At 37.9% G+C, this 21,936-nt stretch overlaps 1 protein-coding gene across 5 annotated transcripts in view; it reads right to left on the reverse strand.

Annotated features, from left to right (window-relative positions):
- Nucleotides 1-519: 519 nt before the first annotated feature.
- The window catches only part of DYRK1A (dual specificity tyrosine phosphorylation regulated kinase 1A), a 142,668-nt gene continuing 121,251 nt past the window's right edge, over nucleotides 520-21,936 (reverse strand). For all 5 annotated transcript variants that reach the window (XM_020789320.3, XM_078390542.1, XM_072994130.2 and 2 more), the window contains 10 exons: nucleotides 20,817-21,016; nucleotides 11,876-11,968; nucleotides 10,222-10,410; nucleotides 9,013-9,160; nucleotides 6,381-6,667; nucleotides 5,732-5,878; nucleotides 5,355-5,495; nucleotides 4,688-4,994; nucleotides 4,294-4,418; nucleotides 520-3,814 (listed from right to left, as the gene is read on the reverse strand). In XM_020789320.3, the coding sequence (XP_020644979.1) occupies nucleotides 3,191-3,814; nucleotides 4,294-4,418; nucleotides 4,688-4,994; nucleotides 5,355-5,495; nucleotides 5,732-5,878; nucleotides 6,381-6,667; nucleotides 9,013-9,160; nucleotides 10,222-10,410; nucleotides 11,876-11,968; nucleotides 20,817-21,016 (2,261 nt within the window). In that variant the 3' untranslated portion in view covers nucleotides 520-3,190. The remainder of the gene's footprint in view (nucleotides 3,815-4,293; nucleotides 4,419-4,687; nucleotides 4,995-5,354; nucleotides 5,496-5,731; nucleotides 5,879-6,380; nucleotides 6,668-9,012; nucleotides 9,161-10,221; nucleotides 10,411-11,875; nucleotides 11,969-20,816; nucleotides 21,017-21,936) is intronic.

Genomic DNA, 21,936 nt, shown 5'->3' on the forward strand with positions numbered 1-21,936 from the left:
ACTGAAAATTGATGACAACAAATAAAAATGCTGTTGTTATGAAAATATGGAGTCAGTTATTTAAATGAAATAAAATGCAAGTAACATGAAGGCAAAGTGTACTGCTGTAATTTTGGGATTCTTACTTAATATGGGCATTTTTTCTTTTTATATAACCTGTGTAGCTACCAGGGTTGCTTCTATTCAGTTAATACCTGAAAATATCAATAAATTTCTGAAAAGAAATGGATGTGGAAATATATACAAAGCTATCTTCCCATTAGTTTTAAGCAGAGAATTAACTGGTTTTCATACATACCTCACTATTTCAATTAAAAACTCAAGATATCTGTTATGTCTCTAGCTTTTACTTCCATAATATTTTAAAATCTGTGTTAAATTTATCTAATATTTACATGTTGATTATAATCATACCTAGCACACCAGGCCTAGGAGTAGGTTAATTGCATAGGAAGATTTTACTATGTTTACATTTTTCTCTTAAATTATTTTTTTAAAGCACAGTAAAGAGTCTGAGGACAAATTATTCAACTGTTTATCATACATAAGACTGCATGACTATAATACAAAGGGCTTGTCTTTTCATTTAACGTTACAATATACACAGCAAGTCCGGACTAGATCTTACAATCTGAACACAGGTATTTAACCTTTTCCATGCTGTTTATGTTTACAATGCACAGAAGTCCTGTAACCAAACTGTGTAGTAAAGCACACAAAACTGGACTGTAACATAACACAGTATGCAGAAGCATTGGAGTTTATGACTTTTCATTATGTAGGTTTAAAAACAGTATTTATTTTTGGTGCTTGCAAAGGTGTGGCAACCAGCACAGGAAAAAAAAGTTACCCACATTTGTTACCCTTATATTCCTAGCAGTAAGTACTGGATTCCTTTTTTGTATTGCTAAGCTCACTGTTCCATTTCTAAGATGACAGCCTTTCACTCACCAAACTTTTCCGAACTAAAAAAGTTCAAAAATACTTTAATGTACAGGCTTGACATTTTAGTATAAAAGAAATATGGATCCCTTGATTAAAAAAAATTGATTTACAAAAACAGTTAATTCCCAAAGCATTCTTTCACATTTGCACTGTATTCAGTCTCTCTGCTGCCATTTGGAGGGTTGCTTACAAAAAATAAAAAAGAACACTTTTTTGTCCAGAAGAACTGACCTAGTTGGCCACATGGAACTGACCAGTATGAAGGACATGGTTTTCTGCTAAATGACCTTTCTAACTGGTTTACTGGCAGAGGTAGATTACTGCTTCTGTTCGTGTAAAGGGCAAACAGTGTTAACCTGGGAAAGATAATCACTTCTTTAACCCACTTCCTCAATTTAATTGTGTTCTATCCATAATTTAAAAATCTTTGTATGGGTCCAGAAATGTAGCCACTGCCAAAGGGACTGTGTTATATTAAGGCAGCAGAACCCCATAATTAGGCACCTGTTAAGTACAGCCTGCTAACCTCAGGTCTCACATGAGCTTTTTGCTTTACTTTTGGACCTGTTCATGCATTCAAGGTCTTGCCTTCAAGTTTACATTTATGCTAAAATGGAATACAAGAATCAATTGCTGGTTTCATAGCTTCTGGATCTAGTGTCCCTTTTACTTTCAGAAGCCTGAACACATTTATAATGTAACAGATGTTATTATAGTCTTGAATTAGATGTCAAATCTATCATGTTCAGTACACAGATTGCTGTAAATGTATTGGCTATGAATTCAACAACAGTTCCAGTTTTGTTTAAGCAATAGTACAGCCATAATTTTTAACTGACATTTAAAAATGGTCTAGGTACACCTTGTGTCAAAGTGCAGAACTGCTACATTATTGGTTACAGACATCTATGTGCTATAAAAACAGCTTTGGTACAATAAATTATCAAAAAAGAAAATAAATTTTTGTAAAATTCACAGCATAATTGTGAGGCAAAAAAGCAGTCACATAAAATTCTGCATTTTTAAAAATGTTCAGGATGAACAGAAGACATCTTTGTGCAGAAGTAATGGTGGAGAAACCACGTGCCCGGAAAAAGGAAGGAGGGAAGGAGGAAGAAAGGAAAGAAAGAAAAGAAAAGAAAGAAAGAAAGAAAAGAAAGAAAGAAAGGAGAGGAAAGTAAAAAGCAGGGAGGGACACAGTTGTAGCTATTTCCATCAAAAGCAAACTACTACTCCTGTGACCTTCAACCAATAAGGAAGTCAACTTTATGACACACGCAAAGTGACCTTGCAATAGCTTACAATAAGTGGGTCACAAAAGTCTATTTTAAAAGAAAGGCCTCTTGAATTACCCATTCTCTGTGTTTTCAGCATTAAGGACTGTCTGCAAAAGCATGTCCAAAAGTGATTGCATCTGAAATGGTAGGCTCTTCTAACTTAGAGTCCAAATCCATAAGGCCAAAGGTTATCCCCAAAGACCACCGCTTAAGACTTCCCCTGGACTGGCCAAGACCAACCTGTTGATTGCTTCTCAGTGCACCTTAGTTACAAGACCAGTCATACTCCAACACTAGCTGATTGTGGTCTCAAATATGAGAGACACAACATCCCATTATAATTGCTGCTTTGATTCTCAGTAGGTTCAGATAAGGAGAGTCCTGATTACCGCCACTTAGCATGCTTAATGTGCCTCATAAACGCCACTACAACCGTCCCTTTTTACAAACTGAACATTATACTTTGTAATCTGAAGGTCCCTCTTCCTTACAGTACTGACTTTTCGTGCTTATGTATGTTTGGGAAATTAAAACTCTTATTACTCTCCCCACCCTCTCCTATTTAAAAAAAGCTTCTTCAAAAAGCCCATTTATATGGTCCTGGGCAGTGCCTTTAAAACTCTGTTTGCAACTAAGACCAACAATTGAACATTTACCCCTGTTGAATAAGGGGGGAAATTATGACTTGGCTGTTGTTATTAAAATAAGGGCAACAAGGTGAGACATCACCTCGAAGCTATCTAGGATAGGTATGGACATGGCTCTAAAAACTTCACTGTCCCTTTGCAATCTGTTCAAGTTTAAAAAAATAGTCAGCTTTGCCCTCCTGCAGCGGTTCAGTAAGTCTATCTCCTTCTGATTCAAGCAGCTTTGCACTTTTTTCTTTTTCTTTTTTTTTCTTTTTTTTCTTTTTTGGAAAAACACCACTTCTATAAAAACACACAAGAAACAAATTTGTTTCAGTTTAGTCACGAGCTAGCTACAGGACTTTGCTGAACACAAACTCCTGTCATGGGAGATTCTTCCCTATCAATTCCCTGCCTCATTGCAAGGTGTCCTTCAGTCATGTAATGAGCAGGACCTGTATTAGCAGAAAACTGGTATGTAGGATGTCCTGCTATGCCAGTTTCTTGGCGTGGATTAGAGTAGACCGTTAAATTGACGTCCATAGCTCCATTCTGTCCAAAGTCCAATGTAGTAGCAGCCACTGGGCGGTTCTGATAGGCTTGATTGCCTTGATTACCAGTTGAGGAGGAAGATGTAGACGAAGACGTAGTTGAGGAAGACAGGGATGTCATGGAGTGGTGACTATGACCCACCTCCATAGAATCCTGGGTGGAGGAGCTATTTGTTGGAGAATTGTAGACTCTTGGCCTGGTCCGGCTACCCATGGCCTGCTGTCCATGATGATGGTGGTGATGGTGGTGGTGATGATGGTGGTGGGAGGTGTTTCCATGATGATGATGTAATGCATTCTGTTGCTGAGGGGTTACGTGGAAGGAGGTTTCTTGAACAGGATGGGTTTCAACAGTGACTTGTGTAGGAGCTTCAGTGCCTGTCCAACCAAGTGGAGGAGGAAACTGCTGTCGAACCTATCACAAAAAAGGGAATAGCTGTTATTTTGTGTTATATTCATCAAACTAAACACTGCAAGACAAATATTTTAAACAGAATGTAAAAATAAATAAATAAATAGTTTATTTTTCCATTAAAAAATAAAATAAAATAAAAAATGAAAATAAACTTTGTCATTAACATTTAAAAATTATACACACATTGCACAGTTCAGTAATGCCTTCCACTTTACAAAAGCTCTAACTCAGCTTAGCACACATGCTTTCAGAAATCTAGCAGGGCACTGTTCACACGTTTCCTACAGTGTATGGTTTAACAGGCTTTTGATTTAGTAGTTTCGCTGGCTTTTTAGTTTAGACAGACCTATGTTTCAAATCAGATAATTCTGCCACATGATAAGCTGCAGAAGTGATACCGTAATTTCATACTGTGACATTTGAACTGGGCCTTTTGGTCACTGCACTTCTTAACAAAGACTTCCTTTCAAGAATTTCACCTGTGGACTGTGTGTTTCGCAATCCATAGCTTGCACAGCAGCAGTGAAGTGTCCACCACTATGTCGGTGCTGATGCGTAGGATCTGACCGTGCCCTTCCACTGTTGCTTGTCCCAGAAGAGCCACCTTTTAAATATAAGCAAACAAATATATGGAAAACTATATAAACATAGTATTCCAAAGCTTTCAAATTAAGACAAAAAGCAAAGGTACATCTAAAAATGTTTCTGAACTTGTTCTTCACTAGAAAAGGAATACCAGGAATCTGTCTGAAAGCTTTGGAAGGGGAAGAAGGCAGGTTAAAAGTTTCAGAAATATATTTTCATCCCATCAATAAATATGCTTATAAATATTTAACTAAAGTTTAAAATGCTAAAGAAACAATTAGAAGTTACCTGAGCTTGAAGACGTACTAGAAGTGGTTCCCGAAGACTGTGACTGCTCCATAGCAGGACTAGTTGATACACTGTTACTTGTGTTTGTACCTTCATCTGCTGTTTTCTTAAAGAAACTGTGCTGCAGGGCATAATAAGGTTGAATTCGAGTTTTCGGATCATAGTCAAGCATCCTTAAGATGAGGTCTTTAAACTTCAAGTAGTCAGCTACAGTATGACCCGATTCCCCAGCACGACGACCCCCTGGTCCTCCTGTTTCAACTCCAAGTATATTATGAAGTTTACGGGTTCCAGGTGGTTTGTACTCCTGTTGAGAGATAAGGAATGTCTTATCTTTAACCAAAATTCTGTAATTAGTGGAGAATGGGAGAGTTCTTAGCATACACTGATCCGGCAATGCATGATGACTATTATTAGCTCTCAAAATATTATTGACAATTTTCTATTTTTACTGTTGAATTTAAAAGGTTTATATCTAAAACAATTACAAGTACAGATTTTGTATTTAAGACAGTACAAAATTCTACTGAGATTTAAGTCACATTTAATTCAACAGGACTTACTCCAAGTACATAGCCAAAGGAATGCATCTTTAGAAACAGTTTTCATTTAAATCCATGTGAACTATAAAAAATGAGTTAATCTGATATTCAGAATGCTTATTTACCCTTTTCCCATCTTTGGTCTTCTTTAAGTTCCAAGTGCCATCAGGCAACTTCTCAAAGAACTTTCTTGCTTTGGGTGCTTGGTCAAGAATGTGAGCAGGTGCTATACCCAAAACTTCTACAATTTTATTCATTTGATCCACCTGTTCAAAAGCAAGGGAGGAATTGCTTATAAGGGAGGAATTTACAAAAGTGAAATACTATGTAGTGCAACATAGACATGTGTTGAGATACATTTACTGTTACTCTTTACTCTCAGTTAAGATAAACAAATATAGGAAAAAAAGTTGTTTTCATCATTTATACTGTCAATTCCACAACTCCTTACTTCACCAAAGAAGTCAGTAAAACTGTCATTATCTTTTCTGGAATTACATACCTCATTTGCTCCACTGAAGAGGGGTTCTCCAGTGTGCATTTCTACTAAGATACAACCGAGGGACCACATGTCAATTGCAAGATCATAAGGCATTCCCAATAGCACCTCTGGTGAGCGATAAAAGCGACTCTGGATATATTGGTATATCTGAATTTCAAAAACAAAGATACTATATAACACTAAAGGTCAATTTTAAGTTTACATATCCAAAACTAATTCACTACTCTTTTTAGGGGGGAAATTATGTATTGACATATTAGCCACTATGCAAAAGAGAGTTCATCTTCACTGTATATCAGACTAGAGGCACTAATTTTATTAAGATATTATAAGTCTCAAGCTAAATGGATGTGTGTGTTACTTTTTTATGTTTTATAGGGAAAACAAATAAACATTAGCAGAACTGTTTTACTAGGGAAAACACAAATAAACAGCAGAAACACAAATAAACATAAGCAGAACTGCAGAATAGATCTGCAGAGCAGAACTGATTATATATTTCTGTGCAAGTTCTAAAGGTACAAGTTAGTCTTATTTGTTGAGCTATAACTGATTATAATCAACATGAAAAATTTAATGAAAACAGCCTTGAGTTGATATTGTTTTCCAAGAAGCCCTAGTTCAATATTAGTATTTAATTAATACGCACCCTCTGTCCAAGTTGGCAAGAACTGCCAAAATCAACTATCTTGATAGCGCTTCGTTTGGGGTTACAGAGCAAGATATTCTCAGGTTTTAGGTCACAGTGAATGATGCTAAGTTCAGGAGTTGCAAGAAAAAGCAGTGCAGTGCACATCTGTTGTGCAAACTTTCGTGTTAAGTTCAGTGACACCCCTCTGAAGTTTGTGTTCCGCAAAAGGTCATATAGGTTGTAGGAGAGCATTTCAAAAACTAAACAGAGATGATTTCGGAACATAAAATGACGCTTCAAATGCACTGAAAGAAAAAAAGAGCAGCTAAATTACAGTTTTATTCTCAAAAGTGGAAAAAATCCAATAGCATTTAACCCCATTAAGAGAAGGAATTTCAGTATTAAACCGTCCATTTCAAAAGCAATTTACTGACAGAAATTTCTACTACTGAAAACATTTCTTGGTTATTCTACAACTTCCAGTACTTGTTGAGTGCGTATTATTCAGTGATAATGCTAAGAACAAAATGAATGATGAGTCAGCTGACTGCCAAGCATTTTACTGCCAAGAGTAAAAATGCAGCAGTATGTGCAAGACAATTATCTGTTTTAGGCATAAAGCTCATCTCTCTTATTCAAGCTTTGTTTGTATAGTACTTATGAATTTGGCCAGAGCACTGTATTTTATATCAACTGTCAAAGAAAACTGTGAATTGATTGGAGAAGTATACCATGTACAAGAAGTTTTGGCATTTTAAGTGAATATAGGTTCTAAATAATAGTGTGCTCAAATAAATAGTGTGTGTTCCCCAAATAAATCATGGTGAGCATACTGAACATGTACACTGGAGAGAAAGATCTTTGAAAATGAAGAAAATTGCTTGGAACTTCCCAAAGGAAATTATAGTTCTTATTTTATTTTAAAAATAGCAATTTCAAAACTATACAACATGACAACAGTTCCATTTAAAAGTTACTTGCAAATTAGGCTCAATGTCAGAATTGAAAGAAGTAATTAGAATGAGGGCCACATTGCTGCCATTCCTAGAGAGTGGTTGTTTTTATTTTGATCTCAAAATAATCTTGGGGTTACATAAGGGAAAGTTTCAGAAACCTGAATACAACTTTGGAACTGGCCAATATATAATCAATTGATTCTGCAATTTGGATTTGCATGAGAAAGTAACAGTACAGTAGTTCCAAAGTATAATAAAAATCAAAAAGAAGAAAACATCACAACCTACTAAACCTTTTCAGTAACAGTGGGTAGCTTTAGAACAGGGTAAGCAACATGTTGGCTACGTACCATATGTAGGTTCCCAGAAGCTCAAAAACAGCTGCCCAACATATCTAGGCCCTTAGCATCCCCAAACTCATCTTTTCAATTAAACAGTAAATAAATATTTGTTTGCTTTTAATCTAGCCATATCATAGTTAATAGGACAAAATATGTATTTATTGATACAGCTTGCTCGCTTGACAGTACTTTTAGATACAACTGAGATTTCTAAACATGCTCTGCACTAAAATAATAACAAAATATAAATTAGGAATGTCTTCTTTAAGAAGGCTAGTGAGTGGTGTACTAACAAAAACTACTATATAAAGGGTATTTTATACTGCAGATGGCACCTGTTCGTTTACTTAAGAGCAAAATCAGTATGATCACAAAATAAGGACAGGATTCTCAGGAGGAAACACAACCTTCTCTAAAACAGGCCAAACCCCACACCTTCCTATCAATCAAGAATAACACTTGACAAATTTGGTTGTTATTCATGTGAAGGGGCAAGAGAAATATGTGGGAGCTATAGTCATGCCTTTAAGACCACAGTTGTACCATTTTCTAGTTTTCTGTGTGCCAATGAGAAACATTATGTGTACTTGGGGAAGGGGACATTTCCTTCACTCTGTGCTAAGCTTGCTGTTCTTTCCATCACCCTTACCTGCTCCATTACTCTCATTTAGGACATGAATTGCTGAGAAAACTTATAAAATGATGGGAGCTGTTCCCAACTGAAGCACAAACTTCACCTCTTTGAGCTCCAGCCAATGAGAAGCTTTAAGTGACAGCAAGTTCAGTTAGCGAAGTAACAAATTTGAAAAAGGCAAACTTTGGCAGCTATCATTAAAAGCAGTTTTCAAAAGATATGGTCTATTGCAACAGGCATGACAACTGCCAAAAAAGCTGGATATCATGTAGCCACCAAGCTCTCAATTTTCCATTTTTGCAGCAAGAGTATCAGTGGGGAATACTGCTTAACAACCTTCAATACTTTCAACAAAGTGATATTCTGAATAAGGCTGCTAAAATCATATAAAAACACCATTCTTGAATGCCACTTATTATTGGCAATTAGATATTTTGCAGTTTAGAATTTCTTTCTCCTTATGTAGCAAATACAGATCCAGGCCTGACATGTAAGGTAACAAGAGCTCCAGAAATTTAAAACCTATGTAACAGATCCTTAAACATAAAATCAACATTTGCAAAGATCAACTGATCTACTTCTATTAAAGAATGTAAACTAACTAGTGTAAAAGGGGGGGGGGGGGAAGCAAAGGTTTATCAATGTGATGATGAGGCAACATGAAATCATTAGGTTCTCAGGTTTTCAGAAGTGATGGGGAAAAACAATTGTTTTAATACCTATGTAATATTTCATTTCTGTATCATGTTTGTTCATTAGCTCAAGAAGTCGCACTTCAATCTGGGCTTGATTTAGGAAAGCCTTCTTGTTCTTTATAATTTTAATAGCTACCCACTCTTGTTCTACACGGTCATATGCCTTTACAACCTGTAAAATAAAATGGCAAACTAAATATACAATATTTCATTTTTTTTTAAAAAAAAATATTGCTTCACAGTAACAAAACTTCAACAATGTACAAGAACCAAATGACACTCCCTCTTCCATTCTCTGAATAGCTATAGAGTCATTTCACAGAATAATTATGATAAAAGACCTTCCTTTCACTGACAAATGAATGAAATGGTAATACGGCTTTCAGGTTTTATGTAATATTATCTCTTCACCAATAAAGTGAACCTTCCTGATGAAACATCTTTCCGTTTCCCCAAAACCCCAGTAAGGACTGGGGAACACTCTGGAACAGATTTCAGATATGCATGGACTGCAATGGTAATACTTTAATTCAAAAGGCAATACTTTTTCTTTTTTCATTTTGTTTTCTGATTAATCACTAAAGATTGCACCCACAGGCTGCACTTTGCCCATCACTGACCTAAATAAAGCTTCTTGATGATATGCTATTGGCCTACTTACTAACAAACCCCACCAAGGTAAATGAGGCTTAATCCCAGGCAAGTACATATAAGACTAAGCTGCATAATTTTCTCAATTTCACCAGACAATATTTTTCTCTATAAGTGCATATAATACTGTTGCACTATTAAAGTTGGGATGAGACTCCACAGCCAGATTGTAAAAACCAATTGTTAGCTATCAAGCCCAGCAATAATTTGTAGACCATGGCTGACAGGTTTACATGCACAGTAAGTAACTGCAGATCAATCAATAGCTAGCCTAATAAGATTTTTTTAAATCCCCCAATTAGTTCACCTAGATCAGTGGTTCTCAAACTGGGTCCCCAGATATTCTTGGACTGCAACTCACAGAAATCCTGGCCAGCACAGCAAGTGGTGAAGGCTTATGGGAATTGCAGTCCAAGAACATCTAGGCACCTCAGTTTGAGAACCACTGATCTAGAATACATATAAAGGGCAAAACAGCTTGTGCTGTGGCGAGAACTTGCCATGACTAAAATAACTTGTGCAGATTCCCTCTTCATATGGTCTATACCTCAAATTATTTTTTTTCAAGTTAATATGCATTACCTGTCCAAATGAACCCTTGCCAATTAAAGAATCAATTTCATAACGATCCATCCACTTTTCCCCATTTTTCACAATGTAGTCATAGTTATCATCATCATATCCATCGTTGTAAACCTTCCGCTCCTTTTTGTGACTAGAATCGTCTCCTTGGCCTTGCTGATGCCGCCGCTTCTTTTTTGCATAGTAAACCTGTGGTTAGAAAATATAATCATAATGTGAAGCCAATCTGAATAATATATATTACAGAGTAGACAGATGTTGCATTGTTTAGCTTGCCATCAATGTTTTGTGGTTGTTTTAAAATACTACATTACACAGCCATAAAAGGATCCACACATAAAAGAAAGGGGAAATGGCTTCAATGATATTCTTTTAAACATTCTGAAGACAAAAGAGGGCCAATGAGTGAAATCCTAGCTAGATGAAATCAGAGAGCAGCAAAAGTCCCACTTTGCTCCATTACGCCATTGTTCTCTCCTGGAAACCAGACATTTTCAGTTTCCAGCATCAGCTCCTAGCTCTTGCTGTAATAGCCCATGCAATATGTAGAAAGGCTGGAGAGGAATCATAGTGCTGTCCAGGTTGTCTCTGAGTTGAATAAGACAATATGCTTAACGTGTAATGAGAAGTACGTAATTCCTTAAAGAGTGATTAATAACCATTTGTCATAGCATGTGCTTTTCCTCAGCTTCATATCACGCAGTCAGCAATGTGACTAGCCACTGGAAGGTAAATGTGAAATTATTTGTAAAGGCTGAATGCTGAGGCACATACATCTGAGGACATCCCATTGCTGGAAGGAATACACATTAATTCTATGGAATACACATTCTCTTAATGTTCAGTTTGATCCTCAGGAAGAACACTGATCTTACATAACCAGAAGGTAAGCAGAAAGAGACATTACAGTCAAAGAGGGAGGATACCACATAAGTATCTACCAAAGGCTTGGTGACTCTTTGAGCTTGGTCACCAGCAAGACAGATTTTTCTGCTCTCAAGACATGGGGGGGGGATATGGCAATCTCCCTCACTGATACACAGGCTCCAAGAACCTTGCAAGGTAGGGCATTTGCTGGTCCATCTATCTGAAGAGAGGGAGAATTTTGCATTGTCCTTCTGTTCAGGGAAGAGGCCAATAAAGATATGCAACAATGCCCAACATTCTGTTGTAGATGCCTCTTGTACAATTTAAACATTGAAGTTATGTTTATTTCATACATAGCAATCTTTAAATTTCACTAATTAACTATAACATTAGCTTTGCAGGAATTTTACCGCTGAAACATGAGAGTAAAACGATCTACAGTGAAATTGTATATACCTCTGAAAATATAACATTTAGGTTTGTTTCAATAAATACCTTTCTTTGGTAGGGTGGCTGTTTCTACTTTTCAATAGCTGATATTGTTTCTAAGAACAGAGGGTAAACCTACTCAGTAGTTTGTAACAACATGTTTTCCTCTTTACTAGTCATTTTTAATACTAGCAGAACTGTACTATTTTAGTGGATTAAGACTGCACAAGTCAATTAGTACCTTACTATGACTAAATGCATCAAGTTGAGAAAAGACAAAACATTTTCTATTGCTACTCAATAAAAAAAATTGTATGAGACAAAATAAAACTCAGATGAATCAATTTTATAATCTTACCTCATTAATATGTTTGTATGTTTTGATCAAATCTACAGACAATTTCCTCAGAGGAGCAGTTGCTGGGTCACGAAAAGTCTGGGGCATCCGCCTCTGTAAAATGATGAGATCAGACATTATCATAATATGCACATAGGGAGAAACTAGCACTTCATCTAAAAAAAGACGCCAAAATTCTAGTGACCTGTGCAATCATTTAAGGGAAATCACACAAGCAATGAGAGATTTTTTCTGGGGTATTCATCACGTTCTAATCACCTCTTGTGGTTGTGAGAACTGACTGTGTGACCAGTCTAACAAAAGGTAGCTCCATTCTCCAAAACCCACTTGTACAACTGGATGAATTTTTTCTGCAGCAGAATTTTGGCCAATGTCTAATCATAAAGCAACATTAGAAACACATTATTTAATTTAACCACAAAACTATCAAATTCATTTTAATCATTAGCGTAGATCCAAGAAAGATTTGTTCATTTTTTGTATATAGATACAAAACACCGTTCTTCTTATATTTTGCCTTAATTCAGTAAAGAGTTTTTGAAAATCAAATCAATGCTGGGGTTCTTTCTTTAACAACATTACACAAGTTTTGTTGAACTTAAACATTCTGAAAATATCCTGAAAATATGGGACACTTTAAGTGACTGTATCACTTGTCACACAAAAGATGTTACGTAAAATACTCCTTCTTTGGCCCAACTGAACAAACATTAAAAATCTAAATGTTATTATGTCAAGAGCCCAATCCAGGTTGGGTAGTGGGGGCATGAGTGAGCTCTACTCCATGTCACCAGAAAGTCATTCAGACTTTTGTGCACAAAGATCTGCAAAAGACATGAAAGCATGTTCAACTGAATGCACTTGCGATCATGAGGCTCTGCATTTCTGATTACATGAGCACTGTAGGTGTATTTAATTCAATCGGCTTACAGATTCCTTTCACAGACCTTTGTGTTAAAATGTGCAAAAACATGAAGGACTTTCTGGTGGGAATGTAGAACTTCTATTCCTACCCCATTTCTCACCACCCATTTAGCCATACATGGATATTGGCATAATGACTGAATAGGGCTAGGGAGTAAGGCTCAACCAAGCCTTCTTGACATGATATTTTCTGTGTGTATGGAATGGTGACAGCATAGAATGAAGAAAGGTTTCCAACATGTTGGAATGAAACTGCATATGTAAGTTTAAATAAAAACAAATTCTCCAAAATACATCTTAACTATTTAGCACCTCACACTGTGGATATCATGGCAAAGAAACAGAACTATTTGTTATGCTAGGCACTTAAGAGAATTCAACACTCATTTTTCATTTCTAATCCAAAACAATTTATACAACTTTCCTCATACTTAACTTTGGGAAATATCATATAGAAGACATATATTTCTGCACCTCTAAGAAGTGGTAATAAGATTGAGAGTTTATTGTTTTGTTGTTTAGAGACTTATGAGGATGGATTGGTCATGTATTTGAAGGAATGTTGAACTACTGAGGGACTCGACACACACACACACACACACACACACACACACACACACACACACACACACACACACACACACACACACACACACAGAGAGAGAGAGAGAGAGAGAGAGAGAGAGTTATTAATCTGTTCCTTCTCACAAGATGGTTTCCTCAAAGATATGATCTTCAACAATCAGATTTGCAAAGGAAACCTGTGTTTATCTTTCAGTGACTAACTGAATTCCATAGATGAAAGAAAGCAAGAACAAAAAGTAAGGAAGATAATGTGTTATGACAAAATCTTTTGAGGAAGTACATATTTTAAAAATGTACTAAGCACACTCTCTATTTTGTCCCTAATCAGTGTTTAGGTCTAAGATCTATAATACTTCCATCCAACAAAATTTGGTTTTCATAGTACAATATACCATAACTTCCCATGTTCAAATACCAAAGAAGACAATACTATTCATATGAATTACATCCCATGAAAAAGAATTCTTATTCTACAGAAACTTTAACCTGATGACAGCTATTTTGAAAGGTTTACTAGTCTACATTCCGTTGGGCACCATATATGTTTTGGTGCTACAGAAGAAATTAGAATAAGTTAGGTATCTGGCTGTGGAACTAGAGATTGTGCTTAAAGATGAGAATATTCATATTCGTATATGAATATTCCTGTCGCAGCTGGCCCTAATGAGGGTCTGGCCTCCGGGACCAGACCGTCCACTCACGTGTCCTGCCACGGCGATAGTCCCGCTCATTCTGCCAATGGCGCCTAGAGCTCCGCTCTCTTCCTTCTTGGCTGGCCATTTAGCAGCCGTGCAAGGAGACTTGTCCTCTCGCCCCCTGCCTGGAGTGGTCAGCTGAGAAGGAACAGAGTGGAGCTCCAGCTGTCATTGGCAGGATGAGTGGGACCATCACTGCAGCAGGATGTGTGAATGGATGGTACAATCTCAGAGGCCGGACCCTCATTAAGGCCAGCTGCAACGGGGATATTTGAATACAAATACCACCATCTCTAGTTATACGTTTAGTCCCTCTGTGTGCATCCCAGAAGAGCCCGCATGCTGCACAGTCCCAGGATGCCCTTAGAAGAAGGGAATGGTGAACTACATGAGAGCACATCATCATTATTATATTATCTTAAATATCCTCATTCCAATCGGTTAATTAATTAATTTTGACCCCATCTTTCTCCTTAAGAAGGACCCGAGGTGTCTTAAATCCTTGGAAAATATTATTTAAAGCAGAAAACAATAATTGTACAATGATGGTTCACATCATTAAAAAATTATATTTAAAACTAAGAACAGTGGATATAAATAGGGAGCTTACATCGTGAAAAGACATTAAACCTAAAGCAATAAATAAGCAAATACTAAAAAGGAACAAACAAATGCCACTCTGAGAGATGGTAAAGACCCAGTCAGAGCAGTAATTCATAACAATCCATCTAAAAGTCACTCGTGTAGCCAGCCATGTAGCCAGTCACTGAAAGAAAGCTCGCCTGAAGAGAAAGGTCCTGCTTTTGGAAGGAAAGCAAAGATGGGGCCAGCCTCGTGTAGGAGGGAGTTCCAAAGTCTGGAGCAACAGCAGAGAAGGCACACCTGTGAAGGTGGGGGGACTAAGAGAAAGGATTCACCTGATGATCTTAACACCTGAGCGGGCTCATAGTGGGAGTGTGACGTTTACCCCATGGCCCCGGCTTGTTTCACCAAACACAGAGCTCACACAAGTATCCCAATACACCCATTAACACACTGCTACCAGCTGATCTCTTTATCAACCTATATTTCCTATGAAAGACTGAGGTGCATTTAGTATTGAACTTTTAAACAGAAACAGGTTTATTGATTACACATTGTTTTAGGAATAGTTCTTAAACACATTCTTAAAGTTACACAAAGCTTCAGTATTTTACTTTAACCTCTTCTATCTTAATTACGACAGGTCACACTCTGACTAATCACTCCTTAAACACACTATCTATCTATCTATCTATCTATCTATCTATCTATCTATCTATCTATCTATCTATCTATCTATCTATCTATCTATCTATCTATCTATCTATCTATCTATCTATCTATCTATCTATCTATCTATCTATCTATCTATCTATCTATATATGAGATAGCCTGGAAACAGACCATGTAGGGCTTTATAGGTTAAAACCAGCACTTTATAGGTTAAAAGCAAAATTGTGCCCGGAAACCCATCGGCAGCCAGTGGAGCTGCTGTAACAGGGGGGTATGTGATCCCTGTAACTAGCCCCAGTTAATAAACTGGCTGCTATATTTTGGACCCGCTGAATTTTCCTGACACTTTCCACTGGAAGCCCCACATAGAGCAAATTACAGTAATCCCGACAGGAAGTAACTAGGGTGTGTATGATAGTGGCCAGATCAGATCTCTTCAGAAATGGATGTAGCTGGCGTACTAATTGCTACCCTGACTTTAGTTTGGTAAGAAAAGCTCCAAAGATTTTTCTCAGGCAATAAAATCCAAGTCAGCAAGTTATACCTTAACATTAGCCTTCCACTGTTTTTATAGAATGCCATTTTACTGGTATGACCACTATAATCCAAATCAAAATAATATTCATAGACCTATTGCCTGCCTATTATCATTATCAGTAATATAAATACTATGTTACTAATTTTAATTGTGTTTCTGCATTTCCATTATGACCTATGTTTATATGGAAGTAAAGCTTAACTGAAATGAACGATGGTATTACCAGTGGGAAAAGCACTGTGGGAATTTCATAAAAACTTTATATAGGATCAAGAGGCAGGAAATACTGTTTTGCCAAGAAGAAAATGCATAAGCATTGGTGCTGAGGGATTGTGAATAACACTCTTAACATCACTATTTACTTGTCTTATCTACCATCTTTAGCTATAGAACAATAACTGATCAATGACTGAAAACACTGAGCAGTACCACTCAATTTCATCTTTTCTCAAGTGAAATACTACAGACTACCCATATTTGTAAATTTTAAGCTTGATGAGCTTAATGTGTCAAATTGCTCAAGTACAAGAAATCAAAATTTTATTGCAGAAAGACTTTACCTGGATTGAGAAAAAAGCTACTGAACATCTTACCTCTCTCCAGGCTTTTAAAAAATAATCTATTTGTCAGGTAACAGGATTCTGGTGGTCCTAAACAAATTTGTAAAGTCAGGTTTATATCCATTTATCAGAGAAAATAAGTATATTGTTGTTGTTTAGTCGTTAAGTTGTGTCCGACTCTTCGTGACTCCATGGACCAGAACACAACAGGACCTCCTGTCTTCCACTGCCTCCTGGGGTTTGGTCAAATTCATGTTGGTACAGTGGTGCCTCGCTTAGTGATTCCTTCGTTTAATGATGTAATCGCTTAACAATTAGTTTTCCGGAGTGATCTTGCACTCCGTTAACCATGTTTCCTATGGGCGATTTTCGCATAGCGATGTTTGGGACCTTGCTTCGCATAGCGATGACAGTTTGGGTCCCCCTGTTTCGCTTAATGATGGTTTTGACAGCCTCGTGTTGGCTGTCTTTTAAATGTTTAAAAATGTTTAAAAAAGGTTTAGAATGCTTGAAATCATAAGTGCAATTAATAAACCCTTTGTTAAACTAATCTGACTTTGTTCTGACTCTTTTTGAATTTGTTGTAATTCCCACCCCCCATTGAAATGCATTGAATAGGTTTCAATGCATTTCAATTGGGAAACCGTGTTTCGCTTAGGGATGTTTCCTATGGCGATTTTTGCTTAAGGACGGCAATCCGTTCCCATTGGAACGGATTATCCGGTTTTCAATGCATCTCTATGGGAAAATGTGTTTCGCTTAGCGAGGTTTTCCCATAGTGATGTTTTTTTCCCCACCAATTAAAATTGTTAAGTGACGCACCACTATAGCTTCAATGACACTGTCCAATCATATCATCCTTGTCGTCCCCTTCTCCTCTTGCCTCCACATTTTCCCAACATCAGGGTCTTTTCAAGGGAGTCTTCGCTTTTCCTGGGATGGCCAAAGTATTGGAGCCTCAGTTTCCAGACTTGTCCTTCCAGTGAGCACTCATGGTTGATTTCCTTCAAAATGGATAGGTTTGTTCTCTTTCTAGTCCAGGGGACTCTCAAAAGTCTCCTCCAGCACCACACTTCAAAAGCATCAATTCTTTGGCGGTCAGCTTTCGTTATGGTCCAGCTCTCACTTCCATACATTGCCACTGCTTTTTAAGATACTGTCTAGATTTGGCATTGCTTTCCTCCCAAGAAACAGATGTCTTTTAATTTCGTGGCTGCTGTCACCATCTGCAGTGATCATGGAGCCCAAGAAAGTAAAATCTGTCACTGCCTCCATCTCTTACCCTTCTATTTGCCAGGAGGTGAAGGGACTGGTGGCCATGATCTTAGTATTTTTTTTGATGTTGAGCTTCAGACCATTTTTGGTGCTCTCCTCTTTCACCCTCATTAAGAGGTTCTTTAATTCCCCCTCCCTTCTGCCATCTGAGTGGTATCATCTGCATATCGGAGGTTGTCGATGTTTCTTCCGGCAATCTTAATTCCAGTTTGGGATTCCTCCAGTCCTGCCTTTCACATGATGCATTCTGCATATAAGTTAAATAAGCAGGGGGACAATATACAGCCTTGTTGTACTCATTTCCCAATTTTGAACCAATCAGTGTTTCCATATCCACTTCTAACTGTTGCTTCCTGTCCCACATATAGATTTCTCAGGAGATAGATAAGGTGGTCAGGCACTCCCATTTCTTTAAGAACTTGCCATAGTTTGCTGTGGTCCACACTGTCAAAGGCTTTTGCGTAGTCAATGAAGCAGAAGTAGATGTTTTTCTGGAACTCTTTGGCTTTCTCCATAATCCAGCGCATGTTAGCAATTTGGTCTCTAGTTCCTCTGCCTCTTTGAAATCCAGCTTGTACTTCTGGGAGTTCCCAGTGCACTTATTGCTGAAGCCTGCCTTGGAGTATATTGAGCATAACCTTGCTAGCGTGTGAAATGAGTGCAATTGTATGGTACTGGAGCATTCTTTGGCACTACCCTTCTTTGGGACTGGGATGTACACCAATCTTTTCCAATCCTCGGGCCACTGCTGAGTTTACCAATATGCTGGCATATTGAGCATAGCACCTTAACAGCATCATCTTTTAAGATTTTAAATAGTTCAACTGGAATGCCACTGACTTCTTTGGAAGTCAGCATTCAATTTTCTGTAACTTTCCCTATCTACCTTGCACTTTGTTTCTCTTCTCTGTTATTTGTAAGGCTCGTTGGACAGCCACTTTGCTTTCTTTCATTTCCTTTTCTTTGGTATGGTTTGTTTGTTTGTTTGTTTGTTTGTTTGGCTGCTTCCTGTAAAATGTTACAAGCCTCCATCCATAGTTCTTCAGGCACTCTGTCAATGAAATCTAGTTCCTTAAATCTGTTCTTCGCTTGCACTGTGTATTCAGAAAGGATTTGGTTTCGATTATACCTGACTAGTCAAGTGGTTTTTCCTACTTTCTTTAGTTTAAGCTTGGGTTTTGCTATAAGAAGCTGATGATCAGAGCCACAATCAGCTCGAGGTCTTGCTTTTGCTGACTGTATAGAATTTCTCCATCTCTGGCTGCAGAGAACATAATCAATCTGATTTCGGTATTGCCCCTTCATAGATTGCTGCCCCTTTCACGGATTGCTGCCTTGTCGTGGCAAAGAGGCTTGAGTAATTCAGAGAAGCTATGGGCTGTGCCATGCAGGGACATCCAAGATGGACAGGTCATAGTGGAGAGTTCTGACTAAACGCAACCCACCTGCCGCAGGAACTGGCAAGCCATTCCAGTATCTTTGCCAAGAAAACTCCATGGAGAGAAAATAAGTATAACTGTTGTAATAAATACAATCTCTATGCAGTAATATGAGCAAATTTTATCTGACCAGTAGATGGAGCCAATAGACTGTAAAACAAGTTATCTAATGGCTTTAACTATACTCATTCACAGTATCACTCTCTATGACCAAGAAATACAGGAGTGATGAGGTTTGATAAGTTTGCTCAGTAAACCACCTTAAAAACAAACAACTCCTGAATAATTAGTCTAACAGTTTTTCTAGTTACAGTAATATTGGCAGCATTTTCATCCAGATGACATAGCAGAATAGTGTGATTTCTTTAAAAACACAATGTAGCACTACAGATGCACTGTAGTTTATAGTCTAGTGCCCAGTGGTGACATGTGCCACAACAGCCAAATGTTGCCCCATCATTTTTGTGGATCCCTCATCCCACACCTCTTGTTGATTGAAGAACTGTGCCAATGAAATTCACAATAAATTAAAAAAATTTAAAAAGTCATTTAGGACTTAGAAAAGAGAAGTTCTACTCTGTCAGTTTGCAGGGCTCTACAGAATTAAGGGATGCTTTGTAACTGGGGCTGTCAAAATGAGCGTATGGCACTGCATATATCAGGTGATTGGACTCAAATATGCCCAGTGAAAGTTGCTCACTCCAATTCAGGGAATCCTGAATCACTGCATGAGCACCGCCCCCTAGAGTCGGACATGACTGGACAAATTGTCAAGGGGAACTTTTCTTTTACCTTGTTGAATTAGTTGTTTCCTTTGATCATGGTACATAAGAACATAAGAGCCCTGCTGGATCAGGCCAAGGGCCCATCCAGTCCAGCTTCCTGTATCTCACAGTGGCACCACCAGATGCCTCTGGGAGCACGCAAGTCAACTAGATACCTGTCTCCTAGTAGATCGGAATTGAGTTTTTAATTGTTGTAAACTGCCCAGAGTAGTGGCTTGTGATGGGCAGTATATATAACACTCTCAAATATAAATGGCTGCATAAATGGCAGTGTAACACTCTCAATTACAAATGACTGAAAAATCAAAATGAGCAGTGAAACTGTACTTCCCCCATCACTTGTCCTGAAACAGAACTACTATCATCAGCTTCGCCCATAAGTGTGGTAACATTTACTGTTGGTAGTGATTACCCTTAGAGTAAGACTGTGCTTAACCAGGATCTGAAACAATATTGCAAGAGAGCTAAGCAATCAGGAAAATCATATGTGCAAGCATTAATGTCTGAGATTAAATTCCAAGTCATATTACCCTTGTTCAGGCATTATATCTGTGATATTTAGATGGGAGAGCAAGGGTGTACATGCTGTCCTGCTCACTTCATCACAACTCTGCTACCTACCAAGCTTTGGAGGATAGGCAGCCAGGTGTGACAGAGGGAGCAAATCAAGTTTCCTCATTTATGCTGTCCTGACATGGGATTCTGACTCTGAGATCTGGAATGTTTACAAAAATTACGTGTACCTAGAATTGTGTGTTACCATGGAACTTACTGTCCCAAACACTCAAAATCAGAAGAATCTGATTTGAAATGAAAGATCTGGAACTGAGGTTGGCATAACCTAATATAAATAAGCACAAATATTTATTTCCGAAATGTTACATACCTGGTTGGTGAGAGGCTGTTGAATCTGGTCAGCATATGGTAAGGCAGAAACCTGTTGGTCATTTATGTTCTGCTGCCGACGATCACTGTACTGCTGATGTGAATGGGACATCTGTCCAGCCATCTGAAGGCCAGCAGCATGGAATGAAAATGACGGTGCAAGCCGAACAGATGAAGGTTTGCATGCTGAAGTCTCTCCTCCTGAAAGTGACAGCACAGGAGTTTAGAACAGCTTTTTAACTTTCAGCTGAGTTCCATCTTCATATCAAACAATCTGTTGAAGAGTGAGTGGGACAAGAAATTTCTGTTCCAAGCCATTTTTTCAAAGGGGACAAAATAGATCAAAGGATTGTCACCTCAGACTAAACTGCAAGTTTCTAATTTATAAACATTGCCCCAAACTTAAGGATACTACAAGTATATGTATGCATATCTAATGAGCTATAACTAAAAATTGCATATATGCATGCATGTACTGAATGGCTGCTTTTATAGATAGCTGGATAGGATATAACGTAAACATACAGTATATCCTTTTTTTCTTACATATTGTGTTTATTATAAATTCTCTTCCCCCCCAACTTGCCTATCGATTGCATTGGACGAGGAGTGTTCAAACAACCACTAAACAGAAGAATGGCCAAGCACAGGAGGGTCAACGGCTCAGGACCACAATCAGCAGTGTTCTTTCATTTGAAGGACAGAGAACACTCACTTGATGACCAAGATGTACTCATTTTGGACCAAGAAGAGAAGGGTCAGGGAGACATATATGTGCATATTGAAAATCCCTCACTCAACGGGGCGGAGGCCTTAGATACAATCTGTTTCCCATTTATCCATCTCCAAAAAGATCAGGACCACACCCACCAGAAAGACCACTGTTAACGACCCATGCCAATGGGTGGAGGAGGACTGCAGAAGTGGGATTTTCATTCACCCACCCCGTCCTTTGTCCATCTAACCAGCCTATTCAGACCAGAAGAAACTGAAATCAACATGGAGGATATATCAAGGGTCTCCTACCAACTCTCCTCAGACTGAAGAAGCTACTTGGAGAAGTAGTGAAATGTTTCAACCTAGTAAGAAAGAGGTCTAGTTGCCATGACTCAACTTCTAGA

Source organism: Pogona vitticeps, chromosome 3, assembly GCF_051106095.1.
Source record: "Pogona vitticeps strain Pit_001003342236 chromosome 3, PviZW2.1, whole genome shotgun sequence".
In the NCBI taxonomy this organism is placed as follows: Eukaryota; Metazoa; Chordata; class Lepidosauria; order Squamata; family Agamidae; genus Pogona; species Pogona vitticeps.